Source organism: Quercus lobata, chromosome 5, assembly GCF_001633185.2.
Source record: "Quercus lobata isolate SW786 chromosome 5, ValleyOak3.0 Primary Assembly, whole genome shotgun sequence".
Classification (NCBI taxonomy): Eukaryota; Viridiplantae; Streptophyta; class Magnoliopsida; order Fagales; family Fagaceae; genus Quercus; species Quercus lobata.
The window spans coordinates 53714590-53732154 of record NC_044908.1 but is presented as its reverse complement, the minus strand read 5'-3'; the positions used below and the strand labels follow the sequence as shown (position 1 = coordinate 53732154).

General features: G+C 32.1%; 1 protein-coding gene across 1 annotated transcript; it reads right to left on the bottom strand.

The window, feature by feature from the left end:
- Positions 1–6384: 6384 nt before the first annotated feature.
- Positions 6385–7593, bottom strand: LOC115992987 (momilactone A synthase-like). Its single transcript, XM_031117248.1, has 2 exons — positions 7500–7593; positions 6385–7283 (listed from the first exon to the last, which is right to left on the bottom strand). The coding sequence occupies exons 1-2, from the start codon at positions 7535–7537 to the stop codon at positions 6509–6511; spliced, it is 813 nt and encodes a 270-aa protein (XP_030973108.1). The 5' UTR covers positions 7538–7593; the 3' UTR covers positions 6385–6508.
- Positions 7594–17565: the final 9972 nt, after the last annotated feature.

Here is a 17565-nt window from a genome sequence, read left to right as displayed (position 1 = left end):
CAGAGAGGAAATCAAAGGACGATTCACTGGACCAAATGGAGCTCTCTATGTTAGCCAAAAAACTTGGAAGGTATGGGTTTCAAAGGTCTTCAAAAATTTAATGATGCCATGTTAGCTAAACAGGTTTGGCGATTGTTGGACAACAAGACCTCAATATTTCACAAGTGCTTCAAAGCTAAAATTTTCCCCAAGGTATCCATTCTTGATGCTAAGGAAGGAAATGGTTTGTTTGCCTGGAAGAGTATCCTAAAGGGTAGAGATGTGATTTGTAAAGGGATGCAATAGAGGGTGGGTAATGGCTCTTCAATTCGGATCTACCACGAGAATTGGCTCCCGGATCCCCATAATAAGAGAGTGGTGTCTCCTTGGGCCTTTTTTGGTAGTGATGCACAGGTCTCAATCTTAATTGATACAGAGAGGCACTGCTGGATTGAGTAAGTGATAGATAATATTTTCTTGCCCCACAAAGCTGCCTTGATCAAATCGATCCTACTTAGCCTTGAAGATTGTGAAGAAAAGCTGATTTGGCCTAATAATCCAGATGGTGTTTACTCTGTTAGATCGGGTTATAGATTGCTTATGGAGAAAGAGATGAAAGATACCCCGACATCTTCAAATTTGTCTCCAACTAAAAGAGTATGGAAGGGTATTTGGAGCTTACAGATCCCGAATAGAGTGAAAACTCTAATTTGGAGAGCTGGACTGGATTCTTTGCCTTCAAGAGCAAATCTAATGAAAAGGAAGATCTTAGGTGATGATACCTACCCTAACTGCAACCTAGACCAAGAAACATCCCACCATGCTCTCTGGTCCTGTCCAGCATTAGCGTCAAGTTGGGAGGTCCATTTTGCTTGGCTAATTGATGACTCTAGGAATTGCAGATCCTTCTTGGACGTCATCCAACTCTACCAGGAAAAAAGCAACCTCACTAAGCTATTTGCTATGACTGCTTCGTTGATTTGGTCCCGCAAAAACCAGATTTGTGTAGGTGAGGCAGTGGTTCCATTGGGGAAGATTAATTCCATGGCTGTGGACAACCTATAGGAATTCCAACGAGCATCCTCATCTCCTCAAACAACCCCGTTCGCAGCTCAAGAGTCTAAATGGCTTCTTCCTCTAACAGGCTGGTTGAAGATCAACTTCGGCAGTGCAACCTTTAAAGCAAATAATTTAGCAAGTTTGGGAGCTATTGTTAGAAATGAAAAAGGTCTTGTAATGACTACCTTTGCACAAACTATTCCATTGCCTACCTCAGTAGAGATGGTGGAAGTGTTGGCAGCGCACAGTGCCATATGTTTTGCAAGGGAACTAAATCTCGAGTAAGTGATTGTTGAAGGTGATTCGGAAATAATAATCAAAGCCATAAATAGTGGAGGTTTCGCATCTTCAAGCTTTGGGCACATCATCAGGGACATCAAGCTTTCCTCCTCATCCTTTCAAAACTTATCCTTTTGCTATACTCATAGGCAAGGAAATAGGGTAGCCCATAAACTAGCTAGATTAGCTTGTAATTTTTCCCCCTTTCATGTCCGGATGGAGGATGTTCTACCTGACATTGCATCTGTTTATATTTTTGAACTTCCTTAATAATACTTTCCTCCCCCTCTTCCTGGGATGGTTTCTCAAAAAAAAAAAAAAAAATCTAAATTTTAATGCTCATTGAGACGTTGTTGGGGGGGGGGGGGGGAGGTGTTAATAATAAATTAATAATGGGATTTCCTTTTATATTAAGATATTTGTTCTTTACGTGGATTTCATTCTTGATGAGAGCTATAAGTGGAGTAGGATTTCCATTCTCACTGGCAATGGTTTCCACCAAAATGTAAAATCCTCATTTGTATTACTCCCTCCGTCTCACTTTGTTTGTCCTGTTTGAAAAGTCAAACTTTTTAAGGAAACATCATTTATTATCTTGTCTATCTTTTAAAAATGTATAAGTTTCTAAAACTACCCTTAAATAAATTTATCAAAAAATTGAATTAGTAAATTAATAGGGCTATAATAGGAACATTAGTAAATTAATGACTTTTATTTTTAGAAACATGACATTATTTTGGGACATCCTTAAATGGAATAGAGGACAAACAAAGTGGGACGGATGGAGTATTAATAATACCCTCTATTATATTTTGTTAGTAGTATTTGAATTGGGACCATAAGTTTGACATGAGCAGTAATTTACATCTTTTTTCCTTTTATTTTGCAGTATTTTATTTGTTACCATAAGTTGAATAGCTTTTTTATATTTATTCTTAAATTTCGTATTACAATAAGAAATATATAAGATTTTTTTTAAAAAAAAATTTCTTTTTTGGCATATGTTGTGTCATATTTTAGGCCACTTATTCTGTGACATGTCCAAATAATAAAACAAAGTAAAACTCAATTATCTTTCTTCTTTCCCTACAATTTCTGGGCCATCATACTTTTCTTTTTTCTATTTCCTATATTGTAAATTTTGTAATGCTTGATGCTTTTAAATTTTTCATGTTGGATTTGATATGCCTGATGTGCACGACATGTTAATCTGCTTGAAATAACCCAAGATACACATTACCTAGCTACAACTGAAAATCCGCATATTTGATTGTTTGATGTTAAATCAAACAATACTCAACCAGTATGTCACTCCTACAAGAAGTTTTACTTTTACTTATCAAAGAAAAAAACAAAATAGTTTAGCCTTACACTTTTTTAACAGTCTTTTTACATATTTTTTTCCAAAGGTTGATGTGGACACTTATCTCTAATGGCTTGGCAGGTGATGAGCTATGATTAACATACTAATAATATGATGGCAATGGGGTTTCAATGTGATGGAAGTAGGATGTATGTAGGTTCTGAGAATAGCATAGGAAAGATTTGGGATTTGAGGTAAACCAAAAATTTTCCCTACAAATATAAGGTGGATACCGTGGATTTGTTATTATTTAATTATTATATTTCGCTCTTATTGTTTAAGTATAATTTAGAGTTATTATTATTTAGATTAATTGAGGAGCTTCGAGTTGTCAAAGGGAATATGAAAGTTGAGCAAATAACAACACTGTTGTGTTGCACCCGAACCAGGTTCAGCCATTGAATATTATTGTTAGATAAAATTTCCATTAGGTTCGAAATAACTACTAAGAAGAAATAAGTAAAAACAATAAAGGCATGAATTCTTATAACAAGTGGGTGGAATCGTCTTAGGAACCATGAAATTGAAAGAAAATAGGAGCTATTAGATCTATCTTCCCATTGTTTTGAATGTGTAGTAAAGGAATGGATCGAAGTGCATACGCTGCAAGCCTTAATTAAGAAGAGAAAAGATATATGGATTCCCTTTTGTTTAATTTAAAATTTTAAATATTTGGCATTGACGAGAAAAATTTTGAATCTTTTTTTAGATAAGAAATTTTTTTTATTTTTTATTTTGCAGATAATATTCACAAGTGTAGATTAGAAGCTGTATATTGAAGAATTTCATTCTCTACCATCATTGATAAACACAAACCCTACCATTGTTTTTAATTGCAATAGATGAAACTGGCATGATATCTTTCAAATAGGTCAATAGGGAATGTAATGGTGTAGAATATGCCTTGCGTTAGTGAGTAATGAAATGGAGGGTATAAATACATTGAAGATTTCACCAAAATTTTCATAGGCTCTTTTGTTTTTGTACTATGATGAGCCCAAGAGGAATGAATGTTTGAGACTTTGTGAAATTTTTGGTGTATTGTTGATGCTTGTACCAAGACTCTAAATAAAATGATCATTTGGCACTTGATTTGAAGTTACAAAAATGGATAAATTTTATCAAGGGACTTTTAAAACAACTAGTAAATTACCCGTGCAATACACTGATAGTGTCGTGATATTTTATGTAAGATGGTTTTGAAGAATATTGTATGTATATTATCAAGAAAAAATAAACTAAATTAGAGTAAAAAAAAATATATATATATATATATTTTTTGAGATATTAAAAATTAGTTTAGTAACTTCACTGCACATTTGTAGCATTCTGAAGGTAATATTAATTTTTTTTAGAAAATTCATGAAGCCAAAAATAAATGCAAAAGAGTAGCAGGATCATGAAAATCAACTAATTTGTGTTGTGTTCATAGATTGCATACCATGAAATGAAAGTATCCTAATTCTCTCACCATCTTCCATTTATCGATAGTGCAATATTAAGATATGGTGTAAGCAAGTATGTATGCATGTGTCTTATAGATGATTTAAAACGATGGTAGAATATGACTTTACATTGCACACTAAATATTCTCTCTCCTTACATACCCATAACAAAAACTATTCAACCAAATTATCCAACCTAAATCATATTTAAGCCTTTAATTTAAAAAGAAAAAAAGAAAAAAAAATTACCCGTAGGGATTTTGCCGGCTTGATGGTGGTGGGAGGCCAGTATGACTAAGGTGGCAACCCCTCAAATTCTCCTTCCTCTTTCTTAAAATGTTCTATCAATCTTAGTCCTTTTTATTTTGGTAATAGTGAAACAGTGTGTTTTATTTAACAATCCACAATATTTTTGTGTCTCTCTATCTCTCCCTAAAGCCTTAATCTCAGGTCTTTTATTTTGGTAATAGTGAAATAATGTATTTCATTTAACAATCCACAATATTTTTATATCTCCCTATCTCTCCTTAGAGCCTTATTTGGTTAATTATTACTATTAGTCCTTAAATATTATTTTTTTGCTTTGATTTTTAATACTAAAATGGTGGTTATGCTAAAAGACATAAAGAAGAGAGAAATGTATGGTGTAAACTTAGGCAATTAATGAGAGATTAATAAGATAACAGTAAAAGTAAGTTAATGTGAACTTTTGGATAATAGTAAAAAAACTTAATGAAAAGAGATAAAAAAAAAAAAAAAAAAATGCTAAATGAAAAATTAGAGCGCCACATAGTGGAACCTCATGCATTTCCACATAAAGTCTCTACTTATATATATATATACACACACACACACATTGATTACTAGCCTTTATGTATTTTTGAAGTTTGACAATGATCTCGCTTGAGTGGATTGCATTTCACTCGAGCAAATTGCTTTTCATTTCAGCGAACTATTTGAAAAATCTGATAAAAACTAATACAAAATGGTTGCTTCTCCTCGCCTATAATTTTCCTCAAATAATCACTTTGTTTGAGCAAAATATTAAGAAATAGTCTTCTTTATTGAGTTTATTCTTCAGTCTTCCACTTATAAAATGAGATTAACATATATATTGCAATATACATAAAAGGGTAAATTGCAAATTGCCCATCTAAATTTGGGATATTTGGATTTTACACCCTAATATTTCAGAATTTGAATTTTATAACCCCTAAATTTTAGGGGTGTTTGAATTTTACTCTCTAAAGTTTGAGAATGTTTGGATTTTACACCCTAAAGTTTCAAAATTTGGGAGTGTAAAATCTAAACACCCCCAAACTTTAGGTGGTAAATTCCAAATTTTAAAATGTCAAAGTGTAAAATTCAAACATTTCCAAACTTCAGAGGGTAAATTCCAGATTTTGAAACTTCAAGATATAAAATCCAAATAACCCCAAACTTTATATGTGTAATTTGCAATTTATCTTATATAAAATAAGTCTGACTTGTTTTAACACGAAAGCTATCCCCAAGATTTTTTTCCGCACAAGAACTTGTACCAAGCTTGTTTTTTGCATTAATAATTCCACCTCTTATTTTGCGCAAAAAAACTTAACTTGAAGGTATAATATTTTTGTACGAAATAAGCCTGACTTGTTTTCTCATGATATTTATGTATTTATATAAAACACAATCAATCACTAGGTTGAAATATTCATTTTCAATTTAGATTGATTACATTAAAAGCAACGACTCCACTCCTATTGAATTCTATCTATTGATTTAATGTTATAGGCCTATAAATTTTTATTTATTACACCATATCATACCTCTACTCAGAATTAAGTTAAAATTCCCTAAATACTTTCTAGAAGAATCCACAATTATGTATTTAGCAACTTTCTGGGAATCTAACCATCATTTTTTATTCATAGTTAATGCAATGATACTCTTATTTGCAATTTGTTGTTTTGCAATGCACAGTGCTATAACTTCACAAAAATTGTCTTGCCAAACCACAATGATAGGAGTTGAAAATGAATTCCCCAGTCAGAAGTCATAATGTCATTTGCAAATTCAACCTTCATTGGGAAGTCATCTCACTTTGCTATATTTTCATTGCCAAAGGCGATGGGAATTCGATTTTCTCGGTTACGTCATAGACATCTTCACATAAACAAGTAGGTAACACCTTTAGAATCATAGACTGAAAAAATAAAAATAGAGAAATACATATGAAAGAAAAAGAAAAAAAGGAAGGGTCTCTAAACACCTATATAGCGCATGTAAAGAGGCTAGTTTTATTTAAAGTCTTTCTACAAGCACCAAATAATTCATGGAAAATTTCACATAGCCTCACAAACATTAATTTTAAGTGCATTTAGACTTCCCATTTTATTCTTCATTGTGGATACATACAAAAGCCTGCATTCAAAGCGGTATAGCCTCCGTCTACGAGAAGATTATGTCCACTCACATATTTTGAGTCATCACTTGCAAGAAACAGTGCAGCATCAGCAATATCCTCTGGCACGACATTCTTACCCTTGAGGTTGGAATAAATAGTAGGAGGAACTCCATTTGCATCTGGTTCGAAGATATCCCATGCCGCAGGTGTAGGAACCACATAGGGTGACACACAATTCACACGAATGCCATATTTTCCAAGCTCCACTGCTGTATTTTTTACTAATCCATACACACCATGTTTTGCACTTGTGTAGCCATGCGATAAAGCCCCTCCTATGACTGAGCATATGCTAGCAGTATTGATTATACAGCCTTTGCGAGCCGGGATCATCACACGGGCTGCATGTTTGGTACCAAGGAAAGGACCTAACATGTTGACCTTAATCACTTGCTCAAAATCATCTTGGGTGTTGTCAAGAATGCTGGTTTTTTTTACCCCAATTATACCAGCATTGTTGTACATAATGTCTAATTTACCGTACGTGGAAACAGCACAATTAACAGCATTTTCCACATCAGTTTCCTTGGTGACATCACAATGTACGAAGGTTGTGCATTCAGGATTTAGTTCTTTGCACAAAGACTGACCCATTTCATCTTGCAAGTCTGCAATTACAACTTTAGCTCCATTTTTGAAGAATAGTCTTGCAGTGGATGCACCAATGCCACTAGCCCCACCAGTAATTAGTGCCACTTTTCCTTCTAGCCTGTCATATTTTTACATGATATTATCCCTCAATTTTATTAGTCAGCAATTTGGATGCAGCACATTAGTTTATAAAGATTATGTAGTAAAATTTGTATTATACCTAACAAAACTCATACAAAAAAAATTTAGTCAGAGATAAAGGACTCTTTTCATAGAATATTGTTCTTTAACAAATTAAACGTAATAGAGGTAAGATAGCCAAATTTTTTTATACCTTCTTGTTTCAGGTGGGAGTACTGAGGAACTTCCCATGGTCGATGGAATTAGAATATGTGTTGGAAAAATGAAAATGAATCCCAAAGACTATTACTAAATTGCTTTGTGATCTCTCCTCTAACTTAACTAACTTATATAGAGGCAACGTCGCACCCCCTGCATTCCCAAGTTTGACACAGTAGCACTGTTTGTTTACTACAAATAGCATTGCATCCCACAAGAACAGGTTCACATCAAGTTAAACTAATTTGGGCCATTTATTTGACAAATTCTACCAAGTTTTGCATTATTGTCAATTGATTAATTATAGGGATAAATTTTGTTGTCACGACTTTGATGTGGAATTAAGTGTGGTGGAGAAAAAGTAGTGGCATTGACCCTAGATTGGGAGGACTAATTTTTGTTCCCGCTATTTTCACATAATTATCTACACAGTCACGCGCATTTACTTTCTATTGCTCGCTTCGATACATTTGATCTAAACATTTCTCCCAATCTCCATCATACCACCCCAGATCTTGTTTACCTGAAAGGAGAATACAAAGTAAAAAGTCAGTCATGGTACCGAAGCATGGATCAAAATCATATTTCCAATAGCAGTGAAAAGAAATAGTAAGTACTAAAGGAACAAAACAGCAATCCCAAGCTATTGATTGCGGGTAAGGGGGTTCATATAGATAATCGTTCTCCTAGTGATTAAAAATTATATGAACCCCCTTACCCCCAATCAATATTTTTCTGTATAAATTAGAGTTTTTCTTGTTCTCGTTTTTGCCTTGTTAATTAGTAAACCAAATGGAACAGAAACAAGGGCAAACCAATATTACTAGTCGCATTACCTGGGTTTATGAATATTAATAATACTAATGTGTAGCCCTATATATATATATATATATATATACACGGGTACAATTAAAAACAATCATAATTATACTTTTTTTTTTTTAGAAGAGATTCAAATTATATAGAGTATTAGCTTAAATTTTTTTCTTTAAAACCATATATTTCTAAAATGTGTAATGGTTTCTCATTTTATATATATATATATATATAGAGAGAGAGAGAGAGAGAGAGTTGGGTTCAAGTTACGCCTGTTGTAACTCTAAGCAATGTTACACCATCCAATAACTTGTTATAAATTTATATTTTAAAAATCTTACCGTTGAATTACATATTCTATACGTTCTTAACAATCATGTCAATTTTCATGTCAATTGGATGTTATTTATCATTTTATCCATAAACTCATCTTTGATGCATTATTTTAAATTACAAAAACTTGAATTTAAAATTTTGATTGATAACATGACTATTAATCTTTGATCACCTTGAAATTTTGCAAGCATTGAAAATATATGAAGATAATGGAATCTAATGGTAGATTTGTCAAAATTTGCATCCAATTAAAAAATATTGAGTTGTATAACATTGCTTAAAATTACATCAGGTGTAACTTGAACCCAAGTCATATATATATATATATAAGAGGATTCTTCTCTTTAAACTGGACTTTTATATGGTTCAAAAATACCATTATTAATAAAAGGTAATTTCTCTTAAAAATTGGGTCATAAATGTCAAATAACAAATTTCATTCTGAATTCAAAAAGAGAACTCTTAAAATTTAGGATTTTTTTCTCCTTCACATTCATCTTTTTATTCCCTAAAATTTAGTCTTTTTTTTTTTTCATCCCAATAAAAATAAAACGCCCTCAATTTATAAAATTAAAAAATTAAAAACTAAGAGAACTCCTAAAATTAGCCTTCTTTTCCCCTCAGTTTCATCTTATTTTTTCTACTCAAACGTTTCTCTATATCACTACACCACTTTCAAACACATTATGGAAGGGGTAAGATCCGAGTATAGAATATAGCTTGTGGGCCTGGCCCGAGGAGGTAGAAGAGCTCATCCCCACATTAGTCCTGAACCAACACGTAAATGAGAACGCGAGAATAAGGGATGAAGAGCCCGATCACTCGAGGGTCAGGCCGAGGAGCAAGCGCTCCTCGGGAGGTATAAGGTAGGCCACTTGCACCAGAAAACAGAATACTGAAGAAGACGGTAGAGATGTGCAAGCAAAGAAGAAAGGAAATATCCAAATAAAGTAACCATCACTTCCGCATTCAATACATTGCACCAACTCAGCTGGCCGCATTAATGGAAGAATGACCCTTGAATAGTGCATTCACAAATAGTACATTCACAGCTTACCACCTCCAACAAAACCTTGATGGGACAAGCATCTAAAGGAGGTTTTTGACTGTACAAGTGGAGGGCCAGGATGCAATTCAGTTAGCTATATAAAAAAGGGAAACCCCTGTAACATCCCAACCTAATTGCATAATTAATTTTATGAGTTTATATGCTTGTTATTATCTTAATTACTTTAAGTGTATAAAGCTTTGATATTTTGATGTTACAAAAGATTAGGCTCTGTTTTTAATGATGTAGAAAAAAGTTTTATAAAGGTAAGAGTTTATTTGTAAAATTATTTTTTTATTTGGGCCTTTCTAGAATAAAGAACTATGGAGGGTGATAAGTAAATTTTGGAAAGTTATAAGGGTGAGTCATCAACCCTTTTTCCCTTAGCAATACACGTGCCCCACCCAAATTCTCCTCCTTATTTCTTCTTTGCTGCACCGAATTCATTCTTTGGTTTCTCTGTTCATCTTCCTTTGTTCTTACACAGTAGCACCATCTCACACACCAACAGCCCTCCCTCTTTCACTGAAACCATAGATATCTCTCTCCAAGAAGAAATCAAACTCTTACTAAAGTTTCAACTTTAGTTGTGGGTGACAAGAACGAGAACATGGACACTTGAGCTCCTCTTATTCAAATCTCTCGCGTCTTCTATTTTTAGGTAAGGGATGTGTGACATGTACTTTTGATAAGTATAAGGACTGTTTAGAAAATTATTGTGCATCAAAACCTTTTAATTAGAGATATTACATATGAGCATGATTTAAGTAAATATATATTTGTGACTTATTGAATCTTATATATACGATAATTTTAGCATATTGATACTATTACTTATATCACGAACATAATATTTAAAAATGAAGTGGATATCCTACTATTTTGAAGTATTTATGTAAAAGCATAATTATCAGAAAAATATAGTTTTCAGGTTATTCTATTGTTATGATCTGAACTCAGCCAATAGAGGTTATAGTACTGGCATTTCCATGGAGATTTTGATTGGCCATTATAAGTGGTGAGGACTCTGCTGTACTTGCCCTCGTTGGGAATGGCCAACTTGTGAAGGATGCCAACCGACCCCCGTGGTTGATGATATGATCACACCGAAAAGGGTGATACTTTCTAATATGATCCTGGGATTTCCTAGCATTGTGGGGAATGTTGGATGTCTGGCACTATGTGTTAGAAGCCTCCCAAAGTTGTGACAGACTTACAATTGGATTGACTAATATGTATCATAAATGAGCTATTAAGCTATTTGGAAATTATAAGAAAAGTATGTTGAATGTGTTATAAGATAGAAAGTTTATGATAAAATATTTTATAATCTATTTAAAGATAAGGTTATTGAATTATGTTTAAGTTCCTTATTATGTCCTTTTATTATTATATGAAAGGAAAATGATGTATATTCATTTGAAAGTTCATAAGTTATTTTAAGAATAGTATGGAGACTATTTATCAAAGCTGATGTGTCTATAAAATATTTGATTTACATGCATTATTATTAAATGCTTATGGAGCTTAAAACCTTATTGGGCTTCGCAACTCACCCTATTATATTTCAGTGCACAGGTTCTTTCCTAGAAGCAGCGAAAGTATTAGAGATGGTAAGGAATCTATGATTCTTGTTTGTTAGAATGTATAGTTTTTGTTGTATAGTAATTTAGCTCTTTTGTTGTATAGGAGGAATCAAGATATACTTGATCCTTTTGAGCATAGATGTAATTCAGAACCTTAGTTTGTTCCAAACCCCAGTTTTATGTCTTTGAGGTTAGGTTTGTAAACAAAATTGTTGCTAAATGTTTAGTTATGTAATAATTACATGAATATTTTAAGTTTCGACCAAGTTGTAATCTTGCAAAGTTCGAAATGAAATGAAATTTCAAGGTTTTTATCAATTTTGCATATTATGGCTTTTATGTAAGAAAATAAAAAGGAACACAATAAACGATTTTGATAAGCACCTTCAACTTAAGTTGATTCGTATTAGTATTGAGGTAAACTTGATATTAACATGCTAGTCATGCTCTAAATTCTGAAATACAAGTTTGGGTTGTGACAACCCCTCCAGAAGGGGGGACAAAAAAGAGAAAAGAAAAACATATTATGTGCAACATTATCCTATAATTGAGACTGAATATTATATAAATCAATTTTGCATATTATGGCTTTTATGTAAGAAAATAAAAAGGAACACAAGAAACGATTTTGATAAGCACCTTCAACTTAAGTTGGTTCGTATTAGTATTGAGGTAAACTTGATATTAACATGCTAGTCATGCTCTAAATTCTGAAATACAAGTTTGGGTTGTGACAACCCCTCCAGAAGGGGGACAAAAAAGAGAAAAGAAAAACATATTATGTGCAACATTATCCTATAATTGAGACTGAATATTATATAAACAATTCCTCCTTAGCCTTACCCGAGGAAGTGTTAATCCCAAATTCGGACTCCTTTTAAGAATCACTTGATGTTTTTCCTTCATTAATTCAACCGCTAAACTATACAAGCAAGCCAAGGTTGACCTTGCAAACCTTTTCTCTAACAAATTAATTGTATTGTGCTATTATATTCAAACAACCTATTCTTATAGAGCTTAGCTAGTTTGCTCCCTTACACACATGTTTTTTTTAATGCTAATTATTAACCTTTCCCCAAAAAAAACAAAAGAGCCTTTTAGCACGTGCAACGCGCGTGTTTAGAGGCTAGTGTGTGTGTATAAATATATATATATATATATATATTTATATTTATATAATTTAGAATTTAATTGGATTTAGACTCTTAGATTTTTTAACCTAATAATTTACTTGCCAAAAAAATTTTAAAAAAATAAATAAATAGACATGTGGTGGAAAATTGGATTCCAATTGAAATCCAATTTAGAATCTAGTTGGATTTGGACTTCTTGATTTTTACACTTAATAATTCACTTAGCACAAAATTAAAAATTAAATGGGACACATCATGCAAAATTTATATATATATATATATATATATAGAGATCTAGAGAGAGAGAGAGAGAGAGAGAGAGAGAGATTCTAAAAGCTCTAACATAACATTTATCAATGCTTGGAAAACTATAATATAATTATTTTATAGGAATATAAACTAAAATTTGTAGGTTTAAATAGTGAATGTGTTATTTAAAAATATTTTCTATTTTTATAAAATTTATGTAAAGGAGAATCATGTATATATGTAAAGAAAAGTTAGATTTAGAATCCGTGGTTACACCAAGTGACTTCACCAAATTGCAATTATTTTTTAGATAGAAATAACAACAGTTTATATGTTCTTATCAAATTCTTCGAGTGTTTTAACAAAACATGCAACCTTTTTGGTTATATCAAACTATTTTTTTCTCTTCACTTTTTTATATAAAAAATTAATTTAAAAAAAAAAAAAAACCATCTGGAATGTGTGCATGGATCCAATTACACTATATAAGACTAATTAAGATTAAAAAAAAAAAAAAAATTGTAACCATGCAAACAGAATTAAAAAGAAAACTTTAAAGCACAGATAGGCGTTTTTATAGATAAATAAAAGTAAGACTGACAGTTATTGATAACTGATAAGAATAAAAAACCCGATAAATAAAAATGAGACTGACAGAGCCGTGTATGACAAAATGAGTACAACATATAAAACATATTATCATGTTAGAGAAAAATTGTCTCAAATTTGAGTGCAAGGCAATTAGATTGTTTAATAACCGTCATAGAAAGTTTTTTGTTTTCGATTCTAGTATTGATTTTATTAATATCAATTTTTCTTCCTGGCACGAACCTATCTCTATATTTAGTATTTACATTGAACAATTGTTTTCCAAATAAACATCAACTTTAATTAATTTTTCTTCAACACTACTTTTTCTCTGACAATATGTTGTTGCAAGGCCAACAAATCCTATCTCACCAAAGTTAAGAAAAGAAAACCATCTTAAAAACAAAACAAAACCTGCATGGTTAGGAAGAGTTATGTACAGTCCAAATTCTTTTTTTTGTTATTATTATTATTATTTTGAGATCAAATCAATTTGAATGAGTTATAATTGATAAGGGTATTTTTAGACCTACAAAACTGACGACATGGCAAGACTGACGAATACATTTCGGTGGGCAGATGGATCCAGTGGAAGCGAACCTCAGTTAGGCGAACCTCAATATGGATGGACCCAACAGAGGGGACGGACCCCCGGCGAACGAACCCAATAGAGGGGGACGCATGGTACTGGAAGTGCTCATCAAGAATCCTAATATGGAAAAGCCTTGCACCCTACGCCTAACCATAATTGAGGGTTGTAGAGTACAAAATTTAGGCTGACGGATCCATTTGAATGGACCTAACGGTACGATACTAGTAAACGGATATTCTCTCTACATGGACGGATCTGAGTTACAAGGAAAAGAGGTGGACAAGCCTCAAGGCCACATGGCACCCACATGGCTTAAGTGGTCTCCAAGGAATCCTAAAAGGAAATAACTTGTGCTCCACGGCTAACCCTAATCAAGGAGAGACCTACAAGGAAAGGATTTCAATAAGATACGCGCGTTAATGAAGATCTTCTCTACAAGGAAATGTCTTGCCCATCACGTTTGGGACTATTCAAGAGAATTCCTATAAGAAAAAGACTTTTACACCAAGGAAGAAAGGCTAACCTTCTACTACTATAAAAACCCTAATACCCTCACAAATTAAGATACGCATAATTTACTCCTCTTTAGCACTCTAGAGTTGTGAGAATAGTTCTAACTTGACATTCGGAGGGTATTTGGCCGGCACCACATCGGTACTCTCTGTTAGGTCTTCTCTCTTTTCTTTGCAGATATCGTTACAAGCATGCAAGGATCGTGTAGCTCACTGGTGATATTTACGGCATCATCAATAATAAAATAGAAATTCCTTATAATTAGCGTAGATGGTAATCTATAATTTATATTTATCTATACATCAACTAATAAAAAAAATTGGATTCACGAAACAAACTCTTGGGTGATGTTTCTTTTTGTTTTTATTTTTTCATTAACAAAAACAATTATTACACAAGATTTATTATCCATGAGACCTTAAATTAGAAAGGATATAGATGAACAATGATTAAACGTTAATTTAGTTTTTGTTATTCAAACTAATTGATTAGGTCTGTATTGTAGTTGTATGCCACTAACCAACTAAATTTAATTTTTTTTTTCATAAATATTTTAATAAATTTTCTGCAATTTAATGCAACCACTTGGTAAAATCATAGCTTCTGAGCCCTTTTTTAAGATTTCTTTCCAACCCACAAGTTTTATCATTCATGTCACTACAAAAAAACTTGCCTTGTAGCTGTGTTCTTTTAAGTTGCGTTTACAAAAATGTAGCTCTAGGTTGGCTTTGAGCTGCGTTTGGGAAAAATGCAGCTCCACCACTGGATGTATAGCCACTCTGAAGCTACGTTTTGTGATCTTCGAGTGGTGCTTAGCTGGGTAGGGCTATAGCCGCGTTTTCAAAAACGCGGCTATAGACCCATCCAGGGATTTTTTTTCTTTTTCTTTTTTTTTTTTTTTTTCAATAAATCCCAAAGTTGCATTTGGTAAACGCAACTTCAACATGTTAATAGAGCTGTGTTTCATCCAACGTAGCTTAAAACATCTATAGAACCGTCGTACAAAAAGAATGATGGGTAAAGTGTTGAAATGGTATATCAGCAAATAATGATGATATGGAAGCTTGGTCATTCTAAACGAGTAGCCTGGTCAAAGTGTAAAGAACTTTTTTTTTTTTGAGATAATATAGACAGAAAACATAGGAGATGGAGAAGGAGGGAGTGGGAAAGTGTAAAGAACTTAACCCCGTGAGTTGTGTGAAAGACATAAATTTACCTAATAATATATAAGAAATCCCAACACTTAGCCCCCAAAAAAAAGAAAAAATAATAATAATAAAAAAAGAAAAAGAGAAAGAATAAATTTTTTAAGAGCTCTTATTGTTACTTTATTGAAAAACAAATACTTATTGTTTTTATCTAAAAATTACTACACCAACTAAAAATAAAAATAATTTATTTTTTCTTATCAACTTTTCTTCTACTGCTTTATTTTAGTGTATTAACAAAACATGTAACCTAAATTTTGTTCATATTATCTTCTTGTTGTTCTTCTTTTTGGAGATAAATCAAAGTGCTTTCTTATTTGATTTTAAGTAAACTTCTTTTTGTTCACATCCCAATTTGGTTATTCCGTTTAAGAATTATCAACCATTTTTATTTATCCCACAAGATAAGCTTCAGCCTTTTTTTATAAATAAATAAAAAAAAATTACCATTAGTGTTTTTATTATTTTTTCCAATACACGGTTTTTAGATAAGACTTATCCATACTACTACCATTAATTATTATTCTGTATGTAATTTATAGCCCTACAACTAAAAAAAAAATTATAATTAGGTGAAACTTATCTACACTAGTCTATTGTGAAGGGCTAGCAAGTGGCACACCAAATTGCACCAAACTACAGTAGTGCTTTAGATAGACACAAAATCATAATTGCTTTTATCAAAATTTTCTATTCATCTCTAACAATTTTTTTAGATAAATACAAAAACTTAGTTGTAGATATCTTTTATTTTTCCTTCACTCTTTTAGCAAACACTGCACATATATTAGACTTCCTCTCTCAATTTTTCTCCTCCGTAACTTTGATTTTTGTTGTTGTTTTATATTAATTTCCTTAATTGTTAGACAATTACTTCACATCCATAAGATGCATTATTTAAAAGATGCCATCTTATGAAAATTTTCATTTAATATTTTAATAGTAAAAAGAACATATATATATAAGCTTAAATGACTTCATGTCTTTATAGATTTGGAAAAAATAATTAAATTAACTTATTTAATTACTCCATTTACTAATAGATTTTACCATTGAAGTGGACCAAGTGGACTAAAATAGACCGATATACCATGCTAATGTGGCTAAAAAAGAGCGTAGCAACAATTTTTTTTTTTTTTTTTTTTTTTTAAAAGTAGCAACAAGTAGCAACAATTATTTAATTATTTACTAATAGAATTTACCATTGAAGTGGACCATGTGGACTAAAATAGACCAAAATACTATACTACATTTTAACGTTTAGATATTATATAGGTATAGATGTTTGTATAAAATCTATTTTTTAACAATGAATCTCTTTAAGAAAAAAAAATAACAAAAAACAATAATAAATAAATTTGACTCAAATTTTTTTTTTTATACAAAATAAAAATTATACTCTAATCTAATCTAAGTGTATATATGTGTGTAAAGCTTCCTCCTAGAAACTTGAACTCCGACCCTTATCTTCCATACTCCACAAACACTTATACTTATAGAATGACCATTGCACCAAGGGTATGCAGTAGTAATTTGACTCCAATTATTCTTTGATTCTTGTAGATGCATTTTTGAAATATTCAATTTATAAGATTCACTTTCTAATCCTATGTGCATTTTCCTTAAAAAGAAAGAAAGAAAAAACAGGCAATTACTAGATGATGAATTGAACAAAATAGAGCTAGAGTTGGAGAGTCTTATTTTTTGAACATGAAAATGGCACGAGTGTGTGTATGGCAGAGAGAGAGAGGGAGAGAACAAATGGAGCGGGTAAAGGCATTGGATCTAAATCTATAGAGGCACTTTAATGGTGAGAAGGGTACTCTCTCTCTCTCTCTCTCTCTAAAAAAGGATCCCGCAGACCTTTTAGTCCCATGCCATGCATACAATACCTAACGTGTTTTCAAATGTTCCAAAAAGATACGATCTAAAGTGAGTACCCTCTTGCATTTTGCAATTATGTCATTCCTCGCGCACAAAAAATCATTACAA

Coding starts and splice junctions, on each gene's coding strand:
- LOC115992987 (XM_031117248.1), bottom strand. CDS start 7,537: ATGGGAAGTTCCTCAGTACTCCCACCTGAAACAAGAAG. Junction 7,284..7,499: donor CTCCCACCTGAAACAAGAAG/GTATAAAAAAAT, acceptor AAAATATGACAG/GCTAGAAGGAAAAGTGGCAC.